Source organism: Pinus tabuliformis, chromosome 5_1 (genome assembly GCF_031772625.1).
Source record: "Pinus tabuliformis cultivar Carrire ecotype Pingquan chromosome 5_1, CPIR1, whole genome shotgun sequence".
NCBI classification, from domain to species: Eukaryota; Viridiplantae; Streptophyta; class Pinopsida; order Pinales; family Pinaceae; genus Pinus; species Pinus tabuliformis.
The window spans coordinates 943,301,867-943,328,433 of NC_142305.1; the positions used below are offsets into that span (position 1 = coordinate 943,301,867).

The 26,567-nt window shown below is 39.3% G+C and overlaps 1 protein-coding gene across 3 annotated transcripts in view; it reads right to left on the bottom strand.

The window, feature by feature from the left end:
* Nucleotides 1-14,937: 14,937 nt before the first annotated feature.
* The window catches only part of LOC149167888 (ARM repeat superfamily protein), a 295,116-nt gene continuing 283,486 nt past the window's right edge, over nucleotides 14,938-26,567 (bottom strand). For all 3 annotated transcript variants that reach the window (XM_089433231.1, XM_089433232.1, XM_089433230.1), the window contains 3 exons: nucleotides 17,071-17,155; nucleotides 16,623-16,918; nucleotides 14,938-15,242 (listed from right to left, as the gene is read on the bottom strand). In XM_089433231.1, the coding sequence (XP_089289357.1) occupies nucleotides 15,117-15,242; nucleotides 16,623-16,918; nucleotides 17,071-17,155 (507 nt within the window). In that variant the 3' untranslated portion in view covers nucleotides 14,938-15,116. The remainder of the gene's footprint in view (nucleotides 15,243-16,622; nucleotides 16,919-17,070; nucleotides 17,156-26,567) is intronic.

Sequence of the window (26,567 nt, forward strand, 5' to 3'; positions counted from 1 at the left end):
AGAATACATTTCACACTTATGAAGACTTAACCTAGTTACACATTTTTCAACACTCCCTCTTAACTAGGGAGGATTCATAAGAGGTACATGGTCATTCTCAATCCGAAGAGATCTCATAAGAAGAGTCGGATTGGTAACCCATCTGTCTAGCATCATATTAACCATCATTGTCACATAGCAAGGCCTTGACTAACAACTCTATCTCTCCACAAGATCATAGCACAATGCTGGTGAGACAAACAATGTATAGACACCATCATCATTGTCTCCCAAGGTACATATTCCACTCGAGTGTTTAAAGAGTATGACCTTCGATTGGACTATTCTTATCTTGGGTAGCTAATCCTCAAAGAATATCGGTCAACAACTACTCTTTTCTTGAATGCCCTACCACATTCTCAAAGAGTATTGAATGTCAGGTGGTTACCCAATCCTCCATTCTTTCCAAGTGAAGATAAGAATGTAGTGTCTATCTCTCCCTCTCAATTAGGAAGGAAAAATCAATCAAACCAAGTTTGTCCCTCAAGTATACAAGCTTCTTGCTCGGAAGTGATTTCGGCAATATGTCAGCTACCTATTCATCAGTGGAGATATATCGTCGTTGCAACACACCATTTTGTACTAGCTCTCGAATATAGTGATACTTCTTGTTGATGTGTTTTTTCTTTCCATGAAACACTGGATTCTCATACAAACGAATAAAACTGGTGTTATCAAAAAGTATCATTGTAGGGTTCATCGGTCCTTCAAACAAGTCAGATAACAACATCCTTAACCATACTGCTTCTCTGCTTACTTCACATGCTGTAACATATTCAGGCTCAACACTACTCAAAGAAACGGTGTCTTGCTTTCTACTCATCCATGAGACCATGGAGGATCCTAAACTGAAACATCCTCCAGTAGTACTTCTTCCATCCTATTCACTACCTCCCTAGTTGGAATCTGTATATCCAATCAATTGGACATCATTCCTTCTATCATATTTCAGACAGTAGCGGATGGTTCCTCACAGATATCTCATAATATCCTTTGCTTCTATCCAATGATCATGCTTCGGCTCCACTTGGAATTTAATGAGTACATTTACTGCAAAACATATGTTTGGTTGAGTATTCACCAAGTACATCAATGAGAAACGAGTTGTCTATACCTGGAAGGATCCATAGGGCTTGATTCAGAACTCCTTAGTCTCTTCAAGTTTGTGATCATCAAGTGGTCATAGGTTTACAGTCCATCATGTCGAACTTCTTTAGAATCTTGATCACATACTTTCCTTGACCCAAATATATTTCATTTGGTCCTTGTCAGACTTCTAGTCCCAAATAGTAATGCATCAGCGCAAGATCCTTCATGTCAAATTCTGATGCCAATTTCTTCTTACATTCTTCAATTCAACCTTCTACACCTGTCAAGAGAAGAATAATTATAGGTTAATTATTTACAACCTTAATATAAAGGTTCAAGTCAACATAATTTTTTGTGAAACCTATTTGATGTAGGTACGCATCCATTCTAACAGCCATGCCCTTGGCGCCTACTTGAGGCCATATAATTCCTTCTTCAATCTGCAAACATATGCCTTCCTATCTTTGACTTCAAATCCCAAAGGTTGTTATATTAGACTTCTTCACCTATGGTGCCATTCAGAAACGCAGTCTTGACATCCATTTGGTGGATGTTCCATCCTATCAATGCTGCCAGAGAGACTAATGATGGAATCATTGTATATCTTGTTGTTGGAGAAAATGTCTCTTCATAGTAGATGCCTTCAAGTTGAGAGAAACCTCTAGCCAAAAATCTTGTTTTATACTTATTTATAATTCCATCAGTTGCATGCTTGATCTTATAGATCCACTTGGAAGTAACCACAGATTTGTCTTCAAGCCTAGGTATGATCTCCCAGACTCCATTCTTCATTATAGATTGATACTCTTCATTCATGGCATCCTTCCATTCTCGATGTTCTACAACCTCTTCAAAGGTGGATGGTTCTGCTTCTATTAGTCTTGTCATGTATGCAACATACCCATAATATTTCTTGGGTCTTTCACTTTCTCTAAATGATCCTTATGTTGCCCCGTGACTTTCTGCATCAAGTAGTGTAGATTTCAACCAATTAGGTCTTTTCCTTGTTTCTGGAATGACCATGGGTTGAACAAATTCACTAGGCCCTTCTTCTTCAAGGTGTGATTTTTCTCCTTCCTTGTCAACTTCCTCCTCAAATATCGGAAGTTTTTCATCATCAGAATCTATATAAAGTTCTTTTGACTTCTTGAATGCTATACTCTCATCAAATATGACATCATGACTAACTTCAATGTGATGTCCATCTTTCATATAGATTCTATAAGCTTTTGATGAGTTACTATATCCAACAAATATACCTTTCATACCGGAAGGATCCAACTTCTTTCTTTTTTCCTTTGGTATATGAATATACATACGACAACCAAAGATCCGGATATGATCTACAGACAGCTTCTTTCTAGTGAACACTTATTCCAGAGTCTTGTTATCTAGAGATCTGTGAGGACATCGATTCTAAATATAGATTGTTGTCTTTGTTGCCTCTCCCCACGAACACTTAGGTAGATCTTGGTCGTGTCACATTGCTTTTACACTTTCTTCAATAAAGCTATTATTTCTTTCTGAGACTCCATTTTGTTCGGGATTGTATGGGACTATCAGCTACCTCTTAATGTCATACTCCTTACAAGATTCTATAATCTCTTTAGATGTATATTCTCCTCCATTATCAAATCTTAGTATCTTGATTCTTCTTTCTGTAAGGTTCTCCACTTCAACCTTGAATTCTTGAAATTTTATAAATACTTCATCCTTGGTTTTCATTAAGTAAACCCAGGGCTTTCTTGAATGATCATCTATGAATGTGACATAGTATAGATGGCCTCCAAGTGATTTTGGAGTCATAGGGCCACACGCATAAGAGTGAATGAGATCCAAGATTTATTTCGACCACGAAGCACTGCCTCTTGGTATTCTTTCCCAATGCACATCCCTTGTAGACACCTTCATGATCTTCCTTTAGATTTCGGATCCCATCTACTATGGAATTTAAAGTTGGAAGTATTTTGAAATGTATATGACCAAAACTTCGATGCCAAAGTTCACATGGACTAATCTCAATGTGAACTAGGGCTTGGTTTACAGGAGATATTATTTTATAAAGCCTTCCTTCTCAGATACCAATAACTTTAGCTTGATCTACGCTTGAGTCTTTTCCCCAAACAATTGATTTTCCATCAATGAAGGCTACTCTATCTCCTTCGTCTTCTAAACTTGAAATAGAAAGTAATTTTTTTGCAAACCTAGAACAAATACAATGTTGTTGAGTTGGATGTTGCTTCCATCTTCGAGTTTTATGGAAGTTGATCCAATCACCTTAACAGGATAGATCTTGTTGTCTCCAAGTTCCACAAAGTAAGCGGATTTTCCTTTTGATAAGGTCTTCAGTCGGTTGGAGTAGCCAGTCATGTGCCTTGATGCACCACTATTAATTAGCTAGATCTCTTCGTCTTGGAATGTACTAGTGAGAGCCGAGAAGAGACCTTCATTCCTTTCATTGATTGATTCCTTCTTTGAAGAGAATAAGAAACTCCATGCTTCCTTGATACCTTTCTTTAGCTGGCTTGCAATTTGCTTGATTACCTTCTTCATTGTAGAGGAGATCTTCATGATGCCCTTAGAGAACCAAAGCTCTGATACCATGTTGAGAATTCAATAGGGCAATGATATGTTAATTCTCTTAAATTGATAATTGTTTGTGTTATCTTTTACTTATTAGCTTTGTTCGTTATTATTCCAATGCGCAATACATCAAATAACTACCAAAACAGTAAGAACAGTGACACAGTATATAGGCTGCAAACCAGGGCCAAAACCCCTCCTCTTGAGGGGAAAACCCATAAATCTCTTCTCTTCTTATAGATCTTTCAATTGATGAATACCATGACTTAGAGACTTAGACAAATACCCTCCAAGATCAAGTCTACCACAAACTCCTGTTGCAATATCTTCGACCTCCCAGTAGATTTGAAATTCTTCTCCCCAACAACTGTTGTTACTTCTCTTGGAGACTTTGATCTCCTTCTAATAGCCTCCCTCTTGACTTCGCTTGCCTTGTCTTGCGTATTAGGGATAATAAGATACCCTAAGAGACCTTCGCTTTCCTCCCCTTCTTTTCTTCTTCAAAGATCGAAGCACAGATGATCCCAACGCAAAAACCCTAACTTCAATCTTCACATAGATAAGGCCCATAAACACTTCAACTCCTTCGACTTCCTCTTCTTCACATTTCCTTTTTCAATTTCTTCTTCTTATACTTCTTTGCATAAGAGATGAGTCAATGAGTGATCAAAATGGAGGACGAGTTCCTTTATATATATATAGGCTTCTTCAAGGGTGGACGTCACTCTTCATGTAGGCCGACTTGACAGCTCTTTAGGCCAACTTGATCGTGGAGGTATTTTGACACTTTAAAGACAAAATAAGTTTTTCTTTACAATTGACAATGTGCCCATAGGGCCTTCAATATATGACAATGACTCTTATACCTAGGACAAACCCTAGAAGCACTCAATGGGTGCTTGACCTATAAAATAAAAGAACTTGAGCATGAAACCCATGCTCCAATAATAATAATAACTTCTTTTCATTTTATATTTACAAGAATTCATTTCACACTTATGAAGACCGAACCTAGTTACACATTTTTCAACACCACAAGTCACAGACAAGCTAGCTAAAACAAAAAAATATTAGATCATTAAAATCATTGAATCAATTAGGAGTGTCACCAAACCTTTGTGTGTGTGTGGGTGTGTGTGTGTGTGTGTGTGTGCACTCATGGGAAATTTCACAAGCAACAATGAGTTGGTGCACCCTACAATCATGTGTTTCACCACCAGTTTCATTTTTTTCAATCTCTCCACAATTCTATGTTGGAGTTGTAGAGGATATTTCTTTGACATGAATGGAATGCTTGTGTATACACCATTAAACCAGATGGGCAAGCCATACTTGAATTGTGAAATACAATCAAATATTTTGGAAGGAAGTGCAAGAGGTTTTTGATGTTAGTGAACCATTGGTAAAGGTTCTTTGCTTGGTTGAGGGTGACAAGTTTTAAATGGGCTACTTGTATGAGGCCATGGGTAACTTCGAGGAAGTTATCCATCAATAGTAAGGAGGGGGGAAGAGAGTCACCAAATGAACATAGATATGGAGTTTGATTGATAGCAATAACGAAATACTCTCCATCTCATGTCATAGGGCCTCAACCTATGTTGAATTTTGTAGCTATGATTAGTCTACATAATTGATATTTTAGCCCTTAAAAAAAATAATGAAAAAGTAAGACATGCTCTTCATGTAATTTTATGGATTAGCCCTTAACATGATTAATATAAGACATGTTCTTCATGTTGGTTTCAAAAGATAAAATTTTGAATTTTGAATTTCAAAATTTTGGCTCCAAACTTGTCAAGTCATCCCTCCTTCAAGTCAAGTCGGCCCCAAGAAAAGAGACACCCATTTGGCCAAACACAACACTATACATATGGCACTTGACCTCCTCCACAAGGCACCATTCGACCTCTCACATAAGAAGATATATTATGGGTATCCAAGGGAAGGAAAAAGAAAGACAAGAAGGACGAATTCATCTCAAGCACATCTCTCTTTCTCTTAAACTTCGCATGTGTGACTTTTTGGGCATATTTTGGGCAACAGGTCAAACTTATGAGCAACGGGTCGAACGTTTGGGCAAAAATTTCTAGTCAACAAGGCCAAAATTCTGGGCAGAAGGGCCAAGTTTCTAGGCAAATTCTAGGAGGTCGAATATCATCTTAGACAAATCAAGAAAGGCCACGTTTGTTGGGAAGAAGATTGGCTTTACAAGAGGGTTCTTTGACGAGGTTTGACTATAGCATTGTTGGCTAGTTTGGCCATCATATTGACTAGCATAATTAGGTGTATCTCTTGTTGAGCTAAACAATTTCTCTAAGGAAACGGTTGTTGGGTTTTTCCTCCAAGTGGGTTTTCCCAGGGTAAATCTTGTGTTCTCTTTGTGCATTGTGAATTTTATTGTCCTTGTGCATTTATGGTTGAATTTCTAAAGTGTAATTGCTTAATGATAAGTTGGAAGTGCTAAAAGAATATCTACATTATAATTAGAAGTAATTATCAAATTTCCGATTTAATGTTTGTAGCTATTGTACTTGAAAAATCAACATGGTATTAGAGCTTCGGTGAAGGAAAGGACATTGAGGTCACTCTTGAAGAGCTTTGGTAAAGGAAAGAGCCTTTGAAGAAACTTAATCTATGATATGCTTGTCTATCTATGACTTTTGGTCCTCTATAAAATCAGAAAACAAGTTGAAAGGAGCTACACATTTCAAGGCTTGGAAAACAAGGATTGACCTCATCCTTGAAAAAATTGATTTCTTTGATATTGTGAAAGGCAAGGTTATTAAACCTTCAGATGATGAAGGGAAATAAAAATACAAGAAGAATGCCATCACAACCATGGGTATTATTGTGGATTCTATCATAGATCATTTGATTCCACATGTCTCATATTGATTGGGGGTAGCATCGGATGTGCTCTAACCACGAAACTTGGTGGAGAGGCTAAGGCACATGAGATCTCTAATACCAAGAAAGGGTTTGGGCAGATTCTAAACGGGTTTGGGAAATATTAAAATAATTAATATTTTTAATGTAATCCCTAAGTCTAAACTTAAGGAAATAAAATATTGATGTAAATTAATATGAAACTGTGTTAGAATGGTCCAAAAGTCATTCATCAAGCCAGATCTAATCTTAGTCGTTGATTAGGGACTTAATCTCGGCTGTTGATTTGTCTCAGAGGTTGCGCAGAGTCTCAACAAGCTGATGCAGAGGGTTTCGCGCCACGCAAAGGTCAGCAGGGCTGACGCTGGGTTCAGAAGAAGTGCTGGAGAATTTGTCTATCTGTGGGTAAGCCAGTTTGGCACCTTGTTGTACTAGAAAATTATTGAATAATAAAATCCTCCCTTGCTGCACTTATTTTCCCACATTGGGTTTTTCCAGGAACATTAGTCCAAAATATCTGTGTCAATGTGTTGATTTTTGTGCATATGTTTGTTTCTGTATTACGGTGTGGTATCTGCAGCAATATTTATTTTAATGTTTATTGAATTGATTTCATGAATAACTTATGGTGGAATAAGTAGGAAAAGTAAATCAGTTGTTGTAGTGATAGAATTTTCACATGGTATCAAAGCAAGTAATTAGAGACAAAAAGGGAAAATCAGTTATGGGTCGAGACCACGATGCAGAGGCATCCACCTCAAGGAACTCACGTAGATTTTCAGAGCATTGCACAAGAGAAAGAGATTTTGATTTCTCTATGTTGGCTTCCAGGCTGGAAGAAGAAGTGGCATGCATGACTAGTGCTGCATCATCAGAAGTATGGTATATAGACAGTGGAGCCTTGTGCCATATGACGGGAATTAAAGAATGTTTCTCAGAATATCGAGAAGAGAAGATGAACTTTCAGATCACCATGGGGAACAAGGCAAAGTGTACACCAGTAAGGAAGGGTACCATAGTTTATCAGACAAAATCGGAAGAGCAGTGCCACAAATGTATTGCATGTACCAGGATTGGGGATGAACTTACTTTCCGTGTCACAAGTACAAGGCAAGGGCTATGATGATTACTTCATCAAGGAAAAGGTATACGTCAAACACCTGAGCTGGAAAAACAAAGTGCAGATTGGGATCAAAAGTAATCGGTTGTATAGATTACACTAGAATCACCAATGGCACTAATAGGCAGTCATGGGGACAAGGACTTGAACGAACTATGGCACAGAAAGATGGGTCACTTGCACCATGGAGCTCTGAGAATTCTCAAGAGCACTGTAACAAGAGTTCCGGATCTGAGTACGGAATGAGATGATGTATGCAAGGGATGCGTTCTAGGAAAGTATGCCAAGGCGACATTTCCTAGGAGCAAACACAGGGGCAAGAGTGTACTAGGATTGATAAACTCAAATATCTGCGGACCTATGTCCATCAAAGCTCTTAGTGGTGCCGAGTATTTCCTTACCTTCATTGATTACCACTCAAGGAAAACTTGGATTTATCTTCTGAAAACCAAGGATGAGGTTTTTTGTCGATTCAAGGAGTTCAAGGCCTCTGATGCAGAACCTGACTGGGAAGAAAATAAAAGTTTTGCACTCAAATAATGGTGGAGATTATGTCGATAAGGACTTCATTGATTATTGGGCTAAGGAGGACATCATAAGAGAGTGGACAACTCCCTACAATCTGGAGCAGAATGGGATAGCAGAAAGAAAGAACAAGACTATTGTAGAAGCAGCTAGGGCCATGTCGTATGATTAAGATATGCCAAAATTCTTATGGGCGGAAGCATGCAACACAGTTGTCTATGTTCATAACAGGACTCCTCATCGGGCATTGGGTAAGATTACTCCAGAGAAAGCCTTCACTTGGAAGACGCCTGAAGTCAGTCATTTCAAGATATTTGGGAGTTTATCATATTGTCGGATGATCAGGGTGATGCTCAGTGAGGAGTATTGCCAGAGCACAGTGCTTGCTAAGAGGGAGTGTTGATTTTGGGTAGCATCGGATGTGCTCTAGCCACGAAACTTGGTGGAGAGGCTAATGCACATGAGATCTCCAATAACCAGAAAGGGTTTGGGTAGATTCTAAACAGTTTGGGAAATATTAAAATAGTTAATATTTTTAATGTAATCCCTAAGTTTAAGCTTAGGGAAAATAAAATATTAATGTAAATTAATATGAAACTATGTTAGAATGGTCCAAAAGTCATGGATCAAGCCAAATCTAATGTTAGTCGTTGATTAGAGACTTATTCTCGGTCGTTGATTTGTCAACGAAAAAGTATAAGAGGAGGCTTGAGGGTCACTTGGAGAATACACTGAGGGAGATCAATCAGTTCAACTTCTAGAGCAGGGTTAGCTGAGAAATTGAACCAGCGGTCTGGGGAGCAGTGAAGAGGCAGCAAGTATGGAACAGAGAGATGAGAGATCAGTGCAGAGGCAGAAGAAGCAGACGCAGGGCCAGAGGGAGCCACACAGAGGCAGCAAATACTGCGCAGAGCCAGCAGGGCCTGTGTCATCCACGCAGAGGCTGCAGGAGTGACGTAGAAGGCTAGAGAGGTTGCGTAGAGTCTCAACAGGCTAACGCTGAGGGTTTCGGGCCACGCAGAGGTTAGCAGGGCTGACGCTGGGTTCAGAAGAAGTGTTGGAAAATCTGTCTATCTATGGGTAAGCCAGTTTAGCACCTTGTTGTACTAGAAAATTGTTGAATAATAAAATCCTCCCTTGCTGCACCGGTTTTCCCACATTGGGTTTTTCTGGGAACATTAGTCCAAAATATTTGTGTCAATGTGTTGATTCTTGTGCATATGTTTATTTCTGTATTACGGTGTGATATCTACAGCAATATTTATTTTAATGTTTATTAAAGTGATTTCATGAATAACTTATGGTGGAATAAGTAGGAAAAGTAAATCAGTTGCTGCAGTGATAGAATTTTCACATCTCAAATCTTGACACTTTAAAGAAGATGTATGATGCCATGGTTGAATTATACACCATCAACAACATTGATCAAGCAATGATTTTGAAGAATGAACCTCATGATGTTAAAATATCAAGAAATGATACCATGGCCTCATATTTCATGAATATGTCTCAGCTAAGAGATCAACTTCAAGCAATTGACAAAATTATTTCTGATAAAGAACTTGTGACTACAACAATTAATGGTTTTCCAGATTAATGGGATTCGTTTGCATCTAGTATCTGTTGCAAGAAGGAGATTCCAAGTTTTGAAGAACTATGGATCTGATGTACTTAAGAAGAATCTAGACTTATATCAAAGGGAAAGATTCAAAGATCTAAAGAAGGTGTCTCTCAAGCATTTGCAACACGTTTCAAGAAGGTTAGAGGAAGAAAAAAGATTGGCTTTCAAAGAAGAAATGAAGATAGAAGATCCCCTCCTCAAAGGAAGAATTATATATCGAAGGTTCAATGCTATCATTGTCAAAAATTTGGTCATTATAGAAGCCATTGTCATGAGAGATTGCATAGAAAGAGAGAGGGAAAGCAAGATGCTACCACAACAAACATTTATGAACCTCCAAAGAAATCCAAGAATGAAGATTTTGGTGACAAAGATTTCTTTTATTTCTCTACTCTTACAGGTTTTGTTGTAGATAACGATGACTTGTGGTTTGTAGATAGTGGTGCCTAAAGACACATGATAGGAGATCGTGACAATATCACAAGTCTAATGGAAAAGAAATTATATCAAAACATAGAGCTTGGAGATAACAACAACAATGCAGTCAAAGACATTGGGAAAACTTCTATCGAGTTGGAATCAAGTGAAAATGTTCATCTTAGCAACATACTATATGTACCATGTTTGAAAAAGAATTTGGTTTCCATTTCGTGTTTAGAAGATAAAGGAGATAGAGTATCATTTGTTGATGGTAAAGTCCTTGTATGTCCCAAGAGCTCAAGTATAGACTCTGGTAGAGTAATTGGAGTTCGTGAAGGAAGGTTGCGTAGACTCTTGAAGCAACCAGCTCAAGCATTAGTGCATAATGATATCAATCCATGTGAACTATGGCATAGAAGATATGCTCGCCTTCATTATAGAGCTTTTCCATCTTTAAATCAAAAGGTTTCAGGTATTCCAGAATTGCACATGGAGCATGGAGGAGTATGTAAAGGTTGTGTGCTCGGAAAGAATGTCAAGAAGTCTTTCCAAAGCAATGACAATAGGTCCAAGGAAATCTTGGATCTAGTTCATTTTGATGTTTGTAATCCAATGCCAGTAAAATCTCTAAGAGGCTCTCTATACTATGCAACTTTCATTGATGACTTCTCTCGCAAGACATGGATTTACTTCATGAAGGCCAAAGATATATTCTTCAACAAATTTCAAGAATTTATGGTTGAACTAGAAAATTGACAAGAAATAAGATCAAGATTTTATGATCATATAATGGAGGAGAATACAATTCTAAGGAACTCATTGTCTTTTATAAAGAAGTTGGCATTAAGAGGGAGTTGATACTCCCTTAAAATCCACAACAAAATGGAGTTGCTAAAATAAAGAATGAGACCATTGAAGAATCTATAAAGGCAATGATGCATGATCAAGACTTGCCTATGTTCTTATGGAGTGAAGCATCCCTAGCAATAATCTATATTCAAAATAGAAGTCCTCATCGAATCTTGGAAGATGAGACTCCTAAAGAAGTGTTCACTAGATAGAAACCAAAGGTTGGACATTTGAGAATCTTTGGTTGTTCAGTTTACATTCATGTACCCAATGATAAGATAAGAAAACTACAGCCTTCAAGAAATAAAGGAATATTTGTTGGATACAAAAAGTCATCAAAGGCCTATAGAATCTATGTTCCATGACATCGACGGGTTGAAGTCAACAGGGATGTTACCTTTGATGAGAATGTTGCCTATTAGAAGTATAAAGAAGTTCATATGTAATCTAATGATGATGGAGAATGTGAAGCTCCCAAGGAAGAAGGCTCAGGTCCATTCAATCCTTCATAACATCACGTAGATCATCAAGAAGAGCAAGAAGGGCCTAATGAACCAATGGATCCAGTAGTTGTTCCAGAAATCAAGAAGAGGCCAACTTGGCTTAGATCTACCTTGCAAGAAGCAAAAGGACATGCAAGACCACATGGCACCTTCAGGGAAAGCAAGATACCGAAGAAGTATTTTGGATACGTAGCACTGATGACTAATCTCATTGATTATGAACCTTCCAACTATGAGGAGGCATCTAGCCAACAAGTTTGGAAGGATGCTATGATGGAATAATGCCAATCTATTATGGAGAATGATGTATGGGAGATTATACCAAGACATGAAGGGAAGTCAATGGTGACCTCCAAATGGATGCAGTGGATGACACTTTTGACAAGTACAAGACGAGATTTGTGGCAAGAGGATTCTCCCAAAAAGAGGGAGAGGATTATGATGTGAATTTTGCTCCAGTTTCCACGTACCTACTTTTAGATTTATAGTTATATTGCTTCTTCTATGGGTTGAAATTTACATCAAATGGATGTAAAGACTTCTTTCCTCAATGGTGTGATTTAGGAAGAAGTGTAAATAGAACAACCTTAAAGTTTTGAGGTTCATGGGAAGGAGTCTCAAGTTTGCAGATTGAAGAAAGACTTGTATGGACTCAAGCAGGCACCTAGAGCCTAGTATTCTCGAGTTGATAGATACTTGGAAAAACTTAGTTCCTCCAAAAGTGATAGTAATCCAAATCTATATATCAAGGTTGACAAGAATGGACCTGAGATTTTATTATTGTATGTTGATGACATATTTCTAGCAGGTGTAGAGCATATCATTATCCAGTGTAAGAGGGAGTTGGCCTCTGAATTTGATATGAAGGATCTTGGGTTGATGCACTACTATTTGGGGCTAGAAGTATGGTAGAAGCCTGGTGAAATCTTCCTTGGTCAAGGAAAGTATATTATCAAGATCTTGTAGAAGTTTGGAATGATGAACTGTAAATCTATGGCAACTCCCATGGTGACTAATCTGAGAAAGTTGAGACTCCAAGTTAGATTTGGTAGATCCATCCATGTACCAGAAATTGATTGGCTTTTTGATGTATTTAATTAATACTAGGTTGGACATTTGCTTTGCAATAAACACTTTGATCCAATTCGAGGTGGAATCGAGACATGATCATTGGATTGTAGCACAGTTTATTATGGCTCGAGATATGTCTCAAACAATGATATATAGTTGCAGGGATATACAAATGCAAATTGGGCAAGGAGTACAGAAGACAGAAAGAGTACATCTAAAGGTTGCTTCAGTTTAGGCTCCTCTATGATTTCATGGATGAGCAAGAAGCAAACATTTGTTTCACTCAACACGGCAAAGACAAAGTACATTGCAACCAATTTAGCGAGTTGTGAAGCAATGTGGCTTCAGAAGTTGCTCGTAAGACTATTTGATCAGGTGCTAGAACTGACTGCGATATATTATGACAATCAAAGTTGTGACGCTTGCAAAAAATCCAGTTTTCCATGTAAGGTCAATGCACATTGAGATCAAGTACCAATTCATTCATGACATGGTCCAAAAGTGAGCAGTGAAGCTCCAGTACATCTTTATTGATGAGTAGATAGTTGATATTCTTACAAAGCCTCTGTTTATAGCGAAGTTTGTATACTTCAAGGACAAGCTTGGACTTGTTGAGAATGCCTCCCTTAGTGAGGAGTGTTGATGATGATAACTTCGGGGATAAACATTATCCATGTTTCAAGTATCTTGACCAGAATTAGGGAGAATCGTCCAATAGAGGACAATAATTCTTCCTGTGTCAAGTATGTTGACCAGAATTAGGAAGAATGGTCATAGAGGCCTAGGATCACTCAGTTTAGTGTGTGCATTTCAACATTAAGCTCAAAACTTTCTAGATAGGTTGAGTAAGCTCATTTAAAATCAATCCCATAATTACTCAAGTAGAGTGTGGCCTTTTGAGATTCACCATGTGTCAAAGATATTGATCGGAATGTTGGTGAACCAAGACTAGTTGGTATACCATGTGTCAAATGGACCAGTATTATAGTGACTAGTTGATGGTAATGATGAACCATGTGTCAAGAGTACTGACCAGGATTATGTTGAGGATACACCATAGCTCAGAGGTATTAACCGAAATTATGGTAACTTGCTGATATTGTTGATTTACCATGTGTCACATTATTGACCATGATTATGGTAATTGGATGATGTTGATGTTGTTGATGAATTGTTCCAACCTTTTCTTCAAGAAAATTTTCAACAAGAGAACATATGGATAGTCATTATGAATAATTCCCTAGCTAAGAGGGAGTGTTGAATTTTGTAGCTATGGTTGGTCTTCATAGTTGATATTGTATCCCTTCAAATATATAATGAAAATGTAAGATGTGTTATTCAAGTCATTTTATTGATTAGCCCTTAAAATGATTAATATAAGACATGTTCATGTCAAATTCAAAAGAGAAAATTTTGAATTTTAAATATTGAATTTTTTACTCCAAACTTGTCACGTCCGCCGCCCTTCAAGTCTAGTCGGTTCCAGAAAGAGAGACACCCATTCGGCTATCATGGAGCAGAAGGGGCATATGTACGCACCTAGAGTTTATAGTGATGGCAGTTGGAATTGACCCCATGCCATGTGAGTACGAGACTAGCACAGTTGCCGATTCCTCTAGATAAAAAAAAACAAATCCTTAAAACAGAAAATGTCACAGGCACTACATATTACACAATGACACTGAAAACTGAAAGCTAGAATGACAATGAAAACATGGAAAGCAGGCTAATACAGCAGACATATTTATAATGTTCAAAATCAGAAGTAGTGAAGTAGTTTGGCTAAAGAATTATAGCTCAATCCGATACAAATAATAAATGGCATCTCTATAAAGTTATATTAATATTATTTTTTTGGGTAAACACCCACAGGGAATTTGAACCAGTGACCGTTTTGCATGAAGTGCCTTAACAGTGCACCCATTCACCGTTAATCCAAAGCCCCATGGCCTCTATAAAGTTATATTATTAACTTTTATTCAGCTATATTTATGGATTTCCTTGGCATTCTTTTCTTCATTTCACATATGATACAATCTGTGAAACTTAAAACAGAATGTCCATGGAAAACCATATATATAACGGAAAGTAAAGGAAACATCATGACAATAGAATCATAAATCAATGAATTACCATTTCAGCACACTTTCATTTACAGGCAAAACCTTCCCGCAGGAATTTGATTCAAATGAGAAGTTCGTTCACCATTGATGCATATCAATATGGATGGATAAAACAAAAAACAGCTGACAGCTGATCTAATGCTTCTTTTTAAAGAGGCAAATGAGAAACCATGTTTTATTTGATACCATGCAGTATCTATAACTGCAGTCTGCAATCATGATAAACATACACCAATCTCGCATTCATTATTCTCTCCATTCCGTAAGGTTCAACGAGGATTTATAATTTATTGGCTATCTATTGTGCATGATAATTGTTTGGAAGCTGTTCTCACTGACCGAGACAAATCTTGATCCGAGCTCTCTTCATCCGCTATAATCCAATCATCAAGTAGCTGCACCATTTTGCTGACCTGTAATCTGTGAGTCAAGGATATCAGATAGATCATGGAACATAAAAGCAATGGGAGCTCAAATATAAAATCTTCAGCTTTCCTACCAGACAAAAATATAGTATTTAAGTCAATGCCAAATCACATCTGTGATTTGGAAAGACACTAGAGGATACAATCATTCTGACAAAGCAAAAACACAATGGCATAGGTGGGAAACCATCAGAAAGTTGACAGTTTTGCTTTGCTTTCTCGTATTTACAGTGGGTCTACAATTCTTGGGTGCTTTTCATGATAAGGGAATGAGATACGTTGTCATTTATTCTTTTGTGACACACATAACATGCTAGGCTGACCCTTTTGGATAGTTATTGAAACATAATATACTCAGCTCTCAGAGTTGGTAGTGTTCCCTATCCTCTATCCCAAATTCCAATTGCTTCTTATTTTTTATCAATTGCCATGACTGGAAGAAACCACCCATTGTAGGATTAGCTTGGGTATGTCATCAGATATGTTTTCCCAGCTTAATTACTGGTCCAGATGAGAATCTCTAAATAACTGAAACAGGGAACATACTCAGATGCCTTCTAGCTAGATCGAGGATGCTTCATCAACAAAAGCAAAGAAGATCTATAGAAGAAAGAAACTTAAGGCAGTATAGAAAATATAATTCATATAATCTTATAATCATATAATTATATAAACTAGTTCATATAATCATATAAACTATGAAAGTGATCACTAAAAATTTCTCTTCTATGTTTCTCCATCTGCCATATCAATGTGAAGGAAATAATTTACATTTTTTCTTATGGATATGATCCTATGTTGCACGAAACTTCCAAGGACCCAGTGTTTTGGGACATACTGTACCTGAAACTCCGAAACTCAGCCGAAACTCGATTGAAACTCAACCATCGTGTAATCATCTATGACAGTTAATATAGACTTGGTTTTCCTTCTAAATTGTCATCTATGAGTCTTATTCCCTTTTTTCCTGCAAGATATTGTGCTATTCACTTATTTATAAATTTCTTTTTATATATATAAACATATATGATGTTTCAGATGACGTTTCAACCAACGTTTCCATTTTTGAGAGGTGACGTTTCTAAACATACCCATTTCGGAAACTCAGAAATGTTTCGGCGCTTCGTGCAACTTAGATATCATCTTTATTAGGTAAGAATCCTAACTTAAACTGCTCAATTTCTAGTACCTCTGCCACTGAAAACTTGAACTGCCAGATTCCCATGAAGAGGAATGACAAAACATTCCTGGAAAAACATTAATTTTACATGTATGCTGGGAGACATCCTGTGTTTCACATTAATGGACTAAATGCATGTCTTGATTCTTGTACATTTTTAGATGCAACAAGCACAAAGGCAAGGATACGGTGGAGGAGATATTATATTTAAATCCCTTGTTAAAACTAACACTGTTAGCATGCTCAGAAAGTCTCTTATCATCTTCAGCATTGTCATCATCACGATGTTCATCCAAATCTTCCGCAATTAAAACAGACTGCCTGGCCAACACTGAGACTAAATCTCTTCTGCAAGGTCCCATTTCTTTAGATGTTGCAAGAATACCAAACATTCTACCTAGCACGCTCCAAAGTGCATTCCGAGCTCCAGGGTCATCCGAAGCAGAAGGCAGGAGTTCCAATAAATTGTTTAAAAAATTTGCATCTGCATAAATTCACAATTAGTTTAAGATAGAAATTAAAAACTTGATGATGCTCTAGCTTCTGAAAAGTGGCAATGTAATTATATTTTATTTGACTACAGAGCATAATGTGCGTGTGTATTACATTTATGATCATCAAATTAGAACAACATACCATACAAAACTTCATCAATAAGCTTCTCTTGTTCTGCTAAAAGATTTGCCACCAAGACAGCAGCGGTAATACATGGAGGACCAACCTGTCACACTCATTTCAAACTTGGAAAGTCAGTATACTATTACCCACAAAACAAAATTGAAAGATAATAGCATATTAGTAAAAATACAAAATATTATTGGAAAATGCATACACAATAGAATAAAATTTTGAATTGGAAAAGTGAAAGAGAACCATTCGAATCAATGTATACTCCAAAAGATATGAGTGTCATTTATATAGCCTCAATAAAAAAAAGTTTGTTTCAGATTCCCCAATATCTAACTATCAAAAATGCCTTGTATAAGTTTTAAAAATTTGTTTTAAATTAAGAACTCAACTTGCTATCGCAAACTTTGGACCAGCAACACTGCTCAAAAGTCCCAAGACAACCAGCCACTCTCATACCATGTAGGATTTCAGATACAAACATAATTGGAGAGAATAATAAATGTCAGATCTATTAATGATGATGCTGCAGCTCCAAATAGGGCACCAAGCCAGATCCCAAACTGACTTACTACCCAAGAAATTCCACTTGACAACCCTAGCAACAAATTTCCAGGCCTTCCAAATGACAATGAGGCCAGGTCTTGGAATGAATGGAGAGTGTTAGAATGGCACAAGGCCCTTCGTTCCTCCAACAAGGTTCTTATCAAAAACATTTTGGGTTTGTTCCCACTGAGGACTTGTCCAAGGTGAGCATTAACATGTGGGGCCTTCTTCAAAGACATCAGAGGTGGCTGTTCAGTAAGCAGATCCAACATTATGATTCCAAAAGGTTTTTCTCCTTGCTACACCAAAAGCGTGCACTTGTTTCTGTTATCAAAGCTCATAGGACTTCCTATGATCTTGAGGACAAAAGGATTTGAAAGATGCAATGTCTACCCCATTGTAATCACTTACAAATTGTTAAATTTCTGATATCAGATCTGATTTATTTATACCTCAACAATTATTTTATACCCAGAAATCATTTCCTCAATAAACCCTGAAAACTGCTGGAAAATAAAATCACTGGTATTTTAACTTTCAGAAATTAAATTTTCAATGAAAATAAAATAAGGAAAATCGGTCACACTACAGCAGAAAAATTCTGCTCAAAAACAATCTTCCTTCATGTTATATTACTCAGGAAAATTAGGGCCTAGACCCACAGAGAATACGCAGGAAAATTAAAGTTGTTCGAATATGGAAATCAAACCCACTAGAAAATCGGCCTCAAGGAATTCAGCCCCCATGGAACTCGGCTCTCCTGAAGATTTCAGCCCTGGAAAATCAGCCTCCTCTTCCAGCTACTCAGCCCTTCTTTCTCCCTTCGTACAACCCTTGTGCACTAGAGAAAAATTGCCCCCTAGATAATTCATCCTCCCTCAAGAACTTGCCCTTCATTAGTAATTCAGCCTCTCTATCCTAGCCTCGGCCTCTATGAAAATTTCTCCTGAAATTCCCCTGCTTGTAATATCCCTGTCTACTTAGGAGACATAAGGGGATGATCCCACTAGCCTAATTAAGTTCCCATAGGCTAGGACAAAAAAATTAATCAAGGGAATACAATCTGCCTAGGAGAAAACCTTAATAAAAAAAATGGGGAAAAAGGAGACATGGGTCTTAGGCTAATGAAAAGTCACTTTTAAATTACAAAGTTAGAAAACCTACTAAAGTGACTTTATTAAAATAAAAGGGTAAAAAGGAGGCAAAAGAGTCAAGTGAGTTATAAAAAGGGAAAAATGAAGAGTCCCTTCTTATTCTTGCATTTGTTCACTTGAGAAATTGATTTTGGTAGAACTCTTGAGAAAGAGTCTTGGGTTTTTAACTTTTTGGAAACCCTCATTCATGTCACTGGTTTCTGTGTTGAAACCATACACCCTAGCTAGTATTGGAGCGGGATCACTCAGATTTCGAAATTGAGCTTCATTGTTGACAAAGAAATAGGCAGTGACAAAAAGGGAGTAAGTTTTAAGGTGTTATCAGTTGATTTTATATTCATATTCCTCACTCTCTTTATAGGTTGATTGTTGAGCTACATTGGGGGTTGAGTTTCCACAGTCTCAAGCTGAGCATTGGGTCGAGTTTATTCTCTTGCATGGTGGCTGAGACAACTTGTTGGGAAGACTAAGTTCTCTGATTATCTTAAGGCCAAATTCCGCCTTTCTGTGGGCCACGTTCTGTTACATAAAGAGGTCGAGCTTCACCTGTAGAAGGGGTCGAGTTTGTCCTTTGTATTAGAGGGTGAGAACAGGGGGTGCTTTTGCTGGTGGAGACTTGGCTTTAGATATCAGGAGCCTGAGGAGGAGGTTGAGCATGATGCTTAGAGCCAACAGGATGGTGAGGAGCACATCAATATACCCGGTGTGAAGTAGGAGTCACCTTTATTAGATACCTCTTTGATAGCCCCAGTTGACACCTTGGCAGAGAGGATAGAGCCTACACACATAGAGCCATCTGTTGAGGAGGTGCCACCCATGGATGAGATGCTGATAGTTGCTGAGGTATCCAGAGTTGTGACCGAGTTTGCAGGTGATAGATACCCACGACAGTTTCATCAGTTCCAAGCCGACCTTCTAGCATTGAGAGAGGAGGCCACAACAATATGAGAGGCCATTCTACAGAAAAAAGAGGAGCTAGAGGGCATGAGAGTGGTTTGTCCCGAGTCAATAGCCAAACTGACTCGCATTAGGGAACGGTTGGATTCCCTAATGGTACAACTAGAGTGCACATTAGAGCATCAGAGAAGCCCTCTTCAGACATACATAAATGGGGTTGGTAGCATCAGTAGTTTACCTTTACACCTTAGAGAGGGAGAGGCAGAGCAACCTCAACATATTTTATTTGTTGATCAGGCCGATGAGATGAGGCGACATGAGAGACATGGTGCAGTATTTGCAAGATGGAGAGCTTTTCCTACGTATGAGAGTTCGTATATTCAATCCCTCTCTTGGCGTTGGATGACGAGAGATTTTGAGTTGGTACCCGATGCAATGGGCTATGGAGATGGTAGTGGACCAACATGAAGCTCAGCAAGAGTTTTCATGCATTGGGGATATCGGAAGCCCAGACTGCCATTGGGATCCAAGTGGGACTACCTATCATTCCCCAAATATACCGGTTGACTACGACCGTGGTGGTGTAGTTGGCCTAGCGGTTGAGCACACACATTCGCTAGGGTACTTTTGGCCAGTACTAGCGGCCAACCTATTTGTGGACAGATCCCTTGGGTTGTCTTGGTATGATAGTTGTGCATGGGATCACACGACGATTGTCACACTCTGGCGGGAGTTTGTCAGAGGAGGTGGCACCAATAGGCCACCTGACAGTGCCTTATATGGAGCTAGGGATTCTTCACATTTCTGTGGGGCATGGAGGACATGGAGGAGCAGAGAAGTGGTGGCATTTTCACTGGTACCTAGGGAGATTCACTTCTTGGGTCCCTCAGGGAGGATTTGGAGGGTAGATCCCCTGATCGGAGAGCATAGTGATGCGATGGTGGAGGTGATGAAACAGGTTGGGTGCAAGCCAACGCATATGGACACAGCTTTAGGCCATCACATCCAAGGATGGGTAGGAGTATCTAGCGTGGAGCAATGGTCTGCAGATGGGCATGTTGTTGGAGGAGGTGGCACCGATAGGCTACCTGACAGTGCCTTATATGGAGCTAGGGATTCTTCACATTTGTGTGGGGCATGGAGGACATGGAGGAGTAGAGCAGTGGTGGCATTGTTACCGGTACCTAGGGAGATTCACTTCTTAGGTCCTTCAGGTAGGATTTGGAGGGTAGATCACCTTATCAGAGAGCATAGCGATGCGATGGTGGAGGTGATGAAACAAGTTGGGTGCCAGCCGACGCACATGGACACAACTTTAGGCCATCACATCTAGGGATGGGTAGGAGCATCTAGCGTGGAGCAGTGGTCTGCAGATGGGCATGGAGACGCATGGGGGTGTGTCATAGTATGTTGGACTGCATTGTGGAGTGGGAGTGCCTCACATCGCATTGAGTACATGCGGGGAGTGACAAGTGCAGTGACATAGGTGGGACATAGGACGGTACATGATGGTATAGCCATAGCCGGGAGTATCCAGTGGTGTACCAGGACAGGTTGTGGTGTGCAATGGCATGTCAAGGAGTACGACCTAACTTGGTGGTATGCATTGGCAGATGATGCAACGCAATGGGCGCTTGGAGCGTTGCCTCCTAGGAGACTTATGGACAGGGGCACTACATGTACCATTGGATGCAGCCCACCTAGGATCGATGAGGACACTATTGAGCATCTAGGGACACCATGTTTAGTGGAGACAGGGCTTCGAGGGGGTTATCAACAGATCCAAGACAAAGAGGGGGTCATCCGTAGGATTCCTCTTGATCATTCTGGTGGACTCTTGATCATACCCATCCTCCTCTAGTGTTGTTTACAATTGCAGAGTGTTTGTTTGTTGCCCCAGTTGCAGAGTGTTTGTTTGTTGCCCCTTGACACTCTCCATTCAGGCAACAGGGCTTGGGAGGCTCACCCTAAGCAGTTGGATGAGACACCTCATGTCATGAGCCAAGATGAGACTCTCCAGTCGAGACACTTGGTAGGTGCGCGAGTTGACAAATACAGGCTTAGCAATGGCATGGTTGATTGTCGAGGTAGCGTATGTTCCACCCCTAGGCTCACACTTGTGCAGGTGACCAAGAGGGAGTTACATGGTTCCTTTTTAGTTGGACAACTCAAGGCTTTAAGTGAGCATGAGGTGTGGAGGACGATAGTCCTTGTTGGCAAGATGATGCCTAGGCTTTAGACAATACCTGGGCACATCATCAGGAGCTAGGATACTAAATCTCGTTGTGTGATCTGGCAGGAAGAGAGCAATTGGATATTCATGACACAGGTTCTTGATGCTCGATGTCTACCTACAGGAGACAGAGACGGGGCACAGAGGGGTCCCAATAGCTAGCAGCATAACACAACAACAGGTAGAGAGGATTTGGGGTTGTGGACCTCTAATATGGTTATGGGATCCAGGGATCTAGTGGATTGATGGGATACTCCACTCCTCAGTGAACCTGGTCAGAATAACAGGCAAACTGATTCATTCATAGGTAGACACATGGGGAGTCACCAAAGCCATCACCATAGGGCGAGGCAGACTGTTGCTTAGGATTGAGGCCAGCCATGGGTGATAGATGCTGGCACTATTGAGGTGCTTTGGTAGGTTGGGCCTAACCTCGATCATCGCATAGATTGTGATCGGGAGTTATGCGAGAGGAGGTTATGGTACGAGCGTGCTAGACAATTAGTGATGACCAGAGTGTCACGGGGTCAACAGGATAGTTTCTTACTACGCTAGGCATGGGGCACTAGAATCACAATACTTAGAGGTTCAACTACCCATAGGGGTGAGCTGGTCTCTACCGGAGATGGTCATCCAAATTTTCCACCGAGTTTCCGTGATTCGCTGATGGTGTGGGAGACTTCATCAGCATGGCAGGATGGCCAGCAAGAGGATTTCAGGAGGAGCTCATGCAGGAGAGGCTTCATTCGCATGGGGATTGAGTTGTATCTTCAGGGGCCCACAATCAGAGTGCATGGGGTGGACTATTCGGTAGGGCAGCTTCATGAGGATTTGGACAGAGTTTTACATCGTCAAGATGCTCTACTTATTGGCAGTAGACAAAGGGGTTCTAACGCCCCTATCTGGCAGGATAATGAGTGGAGCAAGGGGTGCTCCACGTTGATCAGGTTGGCTTGGGATCCTGATATCGAGGGACTCCTTCACTATAGGATAGTACAATGATCAAGGATGATCCAATGGCATATTTGGGACCCTGGTGAAGTTTGCAGTGACAGTGGGGATCCACCGTCAAAGAGGGCGCTTGTTTAGGCACTGCTTGAGGACAAGCAATTTTTGGTGCATTGGAGGAGCTTGCTGGATGAGGATGCTAACTTGGAGGGCGAGCACATACTTGAGCATCCAGCACTGAAGTTGCTTGGGGACAAAAACCATTTGGGAGGGGAGGACTGTCATGTCCCTTCCTAAATTAATTTGGAACAAGACTAATTACTGCATTTTGGGGCCAATTTTGGAGATAGTGGGGCCCATTCGATTTTATTAGGAGATTAGACTTTGGAAAAGTTATTTTGAGGTGGTTAAGTTTTGCATGGAGGTGGTTAAGTGAGGACCCACGATGGAGGCAAAATTGGAGGGAAAAGTGTTACACGAAATCTATATAAGGAAGGCAGCTTTCCTCATTTCATTCATCTTTGGCATATCAAATTTCTCTTTGGTTGCTCAAGCTGCTCAGTCGAGTCACTTGTTGTTTAGAAAGAGTTCTTCAAGAAGAGGGCCCGCCCTTTCTTCGGGGGACTTCGAGTACCACGCTAGAGAGGTTCATCTACATTCTTTCAGAGGAGGTTTTCATTGTGATTTCCAACAGTTGTATCCAATGTCTCCAAATGGTGCATATTCTTGGAGGACGCAGTGAGGAGAGGCCAAGTCGTGATTTCTACATCTCTCAGAGGAGCTTTGGCCGAGAGAAATTCCGGAAGGGAGGCTTGGGTGTTTTGTTGCATTTTGGATAAGTTTTTGAGCTGAGAGAGAGAGCTTCTATTCAGTGGGGTTTTCGCACTTCTTGGGCCAGTGCAAAGGGAGAATATTTTGCACAAGTGGTCTCAGTTATTGAGGCTGATCCTTGTCGGGAGAGACAAGGGAAACACTAGTGGAGGTGATTGATGCTTTTCCGGAGCATTGGAGGACAATTTTGTTGGTATATTTGCAGGTTATGTGCTTCAGCAATTTTGGAGGCCGTAGGGCCTCTTGGAGGTCGATTTTGGAAGGTCAAAATCCAGCCAAACCATTTCTGGGATTTTTTGGGTTTAGTGAGAGGACTCCGCGGTTAAAACTTCAAAATTTTCTGGACGATATTTGGGCCTGAAATCCTAATTCTTAAAACAGGGCGAATTATTAGTTAGCTGGGGAATTTGCACCATTTTGTGAGTTCAACTTTGGCTTGGAGATAGGCCAAACCCTTTCTGGGTTTTTGTGGGTTTTGGTCAAGGAGTTTGAGGTTAAATTTGCAGCATTTTCTAAGCACCAGAGGTCGAGTTTCTTGCAATTCCTTTCTAGCTATTAGTGCAGTTTTCTAGGCAGCGCAAAGCATTAGAGCAGTCACTTCCAACATTTGAGATCATTGTATTATCACCTGGGTTCTGTTACGCTTGCTATTGAGGCAAGCCCAGGTGCATTCCTCCATGCTATTGTACTTTCTCCATTGATTAATAAAATGGCTCAGCTGGTTCTTACTTCTGGATTTTTTATGAGCATTTGTTGATTGTTTAAAATTTATGTGTTGTAAATCGTTTTTGCTTTGCATATCACTGTTTATTTAAGTTTGGAACATTACACAACGAGGAGATCCCTTACTCCCTCTCAACTACAGAGACATCATCACAATCCTTAGCTTGTCTAATACTTCATTAGTGCACCAACTACTTGTTCTTTTGTGGACATATAGTTGTAGTTGCAAGGCTCCTTTCGCATTACATCATACCTAAGCTTCGACCTTTCTGGATGTCAAACATTTTACGAAGCCAGACTATTTCACACTCTATCTTCATGATAGGGTTTCTCAACTCCTTAACAACATCATATCAAACATCGAGCTTCCTAAATCTTTGGCAATCTTCATGCAATTTTGTCATCAATTGGTTCATCTATCATCTTCAAGGAGCCAAATTTCCTTACAGCTGCTAGCACATGCCTTCCATCCTTTCATTACAGTATTCGGTCCTCATGCTTTTCCAAGCCATCATCAATTCCATCCAGTCAATCCATGTGCATCCAAATCGAATAAAGCAATAGTCGGTATAATATCATCAGACAAGCTATCATTCCAGCCTCTTTACATACTTCTGTAATAAGTCCTTTTAGGAAGCCAAACCATATCCCAACATTATCAGAGTTACCAAATCACAATAACTTTTAGTCAAGATGTGGGATTCTTCAAAATCTTGTTGCATGCTCCCTCGAAGATCATCATTCCTTTGCATGGTTTATCTTCATATTACAACAGAGTTTTGTTTCATGCTCTATAAATTTCAATCATCAATCAATGTGTTCCTGGAACGAACTAGTCAGCAAGCTTCAATATCATATCCATCAGGGTCTTTACAACTTCCTCTCTTCATCAAAGGTAAGTGAACTTCTTGTCCTCTAATCGACTTCCTTGACGCAAGCTTCAAATTTTTCTTTACTTTTTCATCTTCATGCTTTGCCACATTCTTTGACTCCTTCCTTTTGCTAGTCAAGCTTTAGAAAGAACTTATCTTGACCTGAAACCTTTGTTAGAAGAACAAAGAAAGAACAAGGCATATAGATAACAAACAAGGAGATATAGAGTACTTATCTTTTGAGAAGGATTAGCTCCCTCTTAATTTTGGACCTGTTTACCCAACTAATAAATTTTCTTAGGGCTATATTATTCTTTGCTTTAGATAATTGCATTTCATCGTTTTCATATTAAATTCACCCCATAGTATCATTAGCATTATTCAGATTTACAACATTATTCAGTAGCATATACAACTATATAGAAAGAACAATATCATCATCAATGCAGCAAAACATAATGGAACTGTAAGAAAAACATTCACACATAAAGACACCAGGATTGGTCAGAGACCAGGGCAAAACCCACTATGAGGAAAGCCCTTTCAAATTCTTCTTCTTATTAGATTGTCATTGAATGATTCAGCAAGGGAGAGAGTACAATGATCCATATCTTCAACAATAATCTTGTCTAGCAAAATCAACTAAACAATATCTATGAGATAAACCCAACAATGTTAATAATCAAAACCTTGAGTCCGAAGCCTACGGTTAATTGCCACTGTCTGCAGTCAACTATCAAACTATGTTGTCAATTGACGAAATCTTCGTTCAACTGTAAAATTCAAACCTTAGGTCCCAACCGCATGGAGAAAGTGTCATGCGTGCGGCTGAAACCTTTTCAACCACACGCATAGGCCTGCATGCCTACAGTTACAACCGAAATTTCCCTATAACATGCCTGCGGCTAGGAACCAAAAACCCTAGAACACATGTGCAAGCTTTGGACCCTACAATTTCGGACTTGTGCGAACTAATCTCCGCGAATTGCCTCAGACCTGTGTGAGCCAAAACCAAAGAAGAGAAATAGAAGAAGGATTCCTGATCATTAGAGGAAATTTCAGCCTAGAAGTGGCCTCCTAAGGAAAAATCAAGAAAATAATAAAAAAATGCCATGTAGACAAATCTTTATTATTACTTCACTTTTATTTATGTTCCACAATATTTATTAGCGCGAGATTTAATAAAAAATTTTCATATATTATATCTAATTTTTTACTTTTATCTAAATCCATCAATATATGCCACTTTTATTAAAATAATTGTCTATATATCTTTTATATCTAAATTTAATTGTCAATATT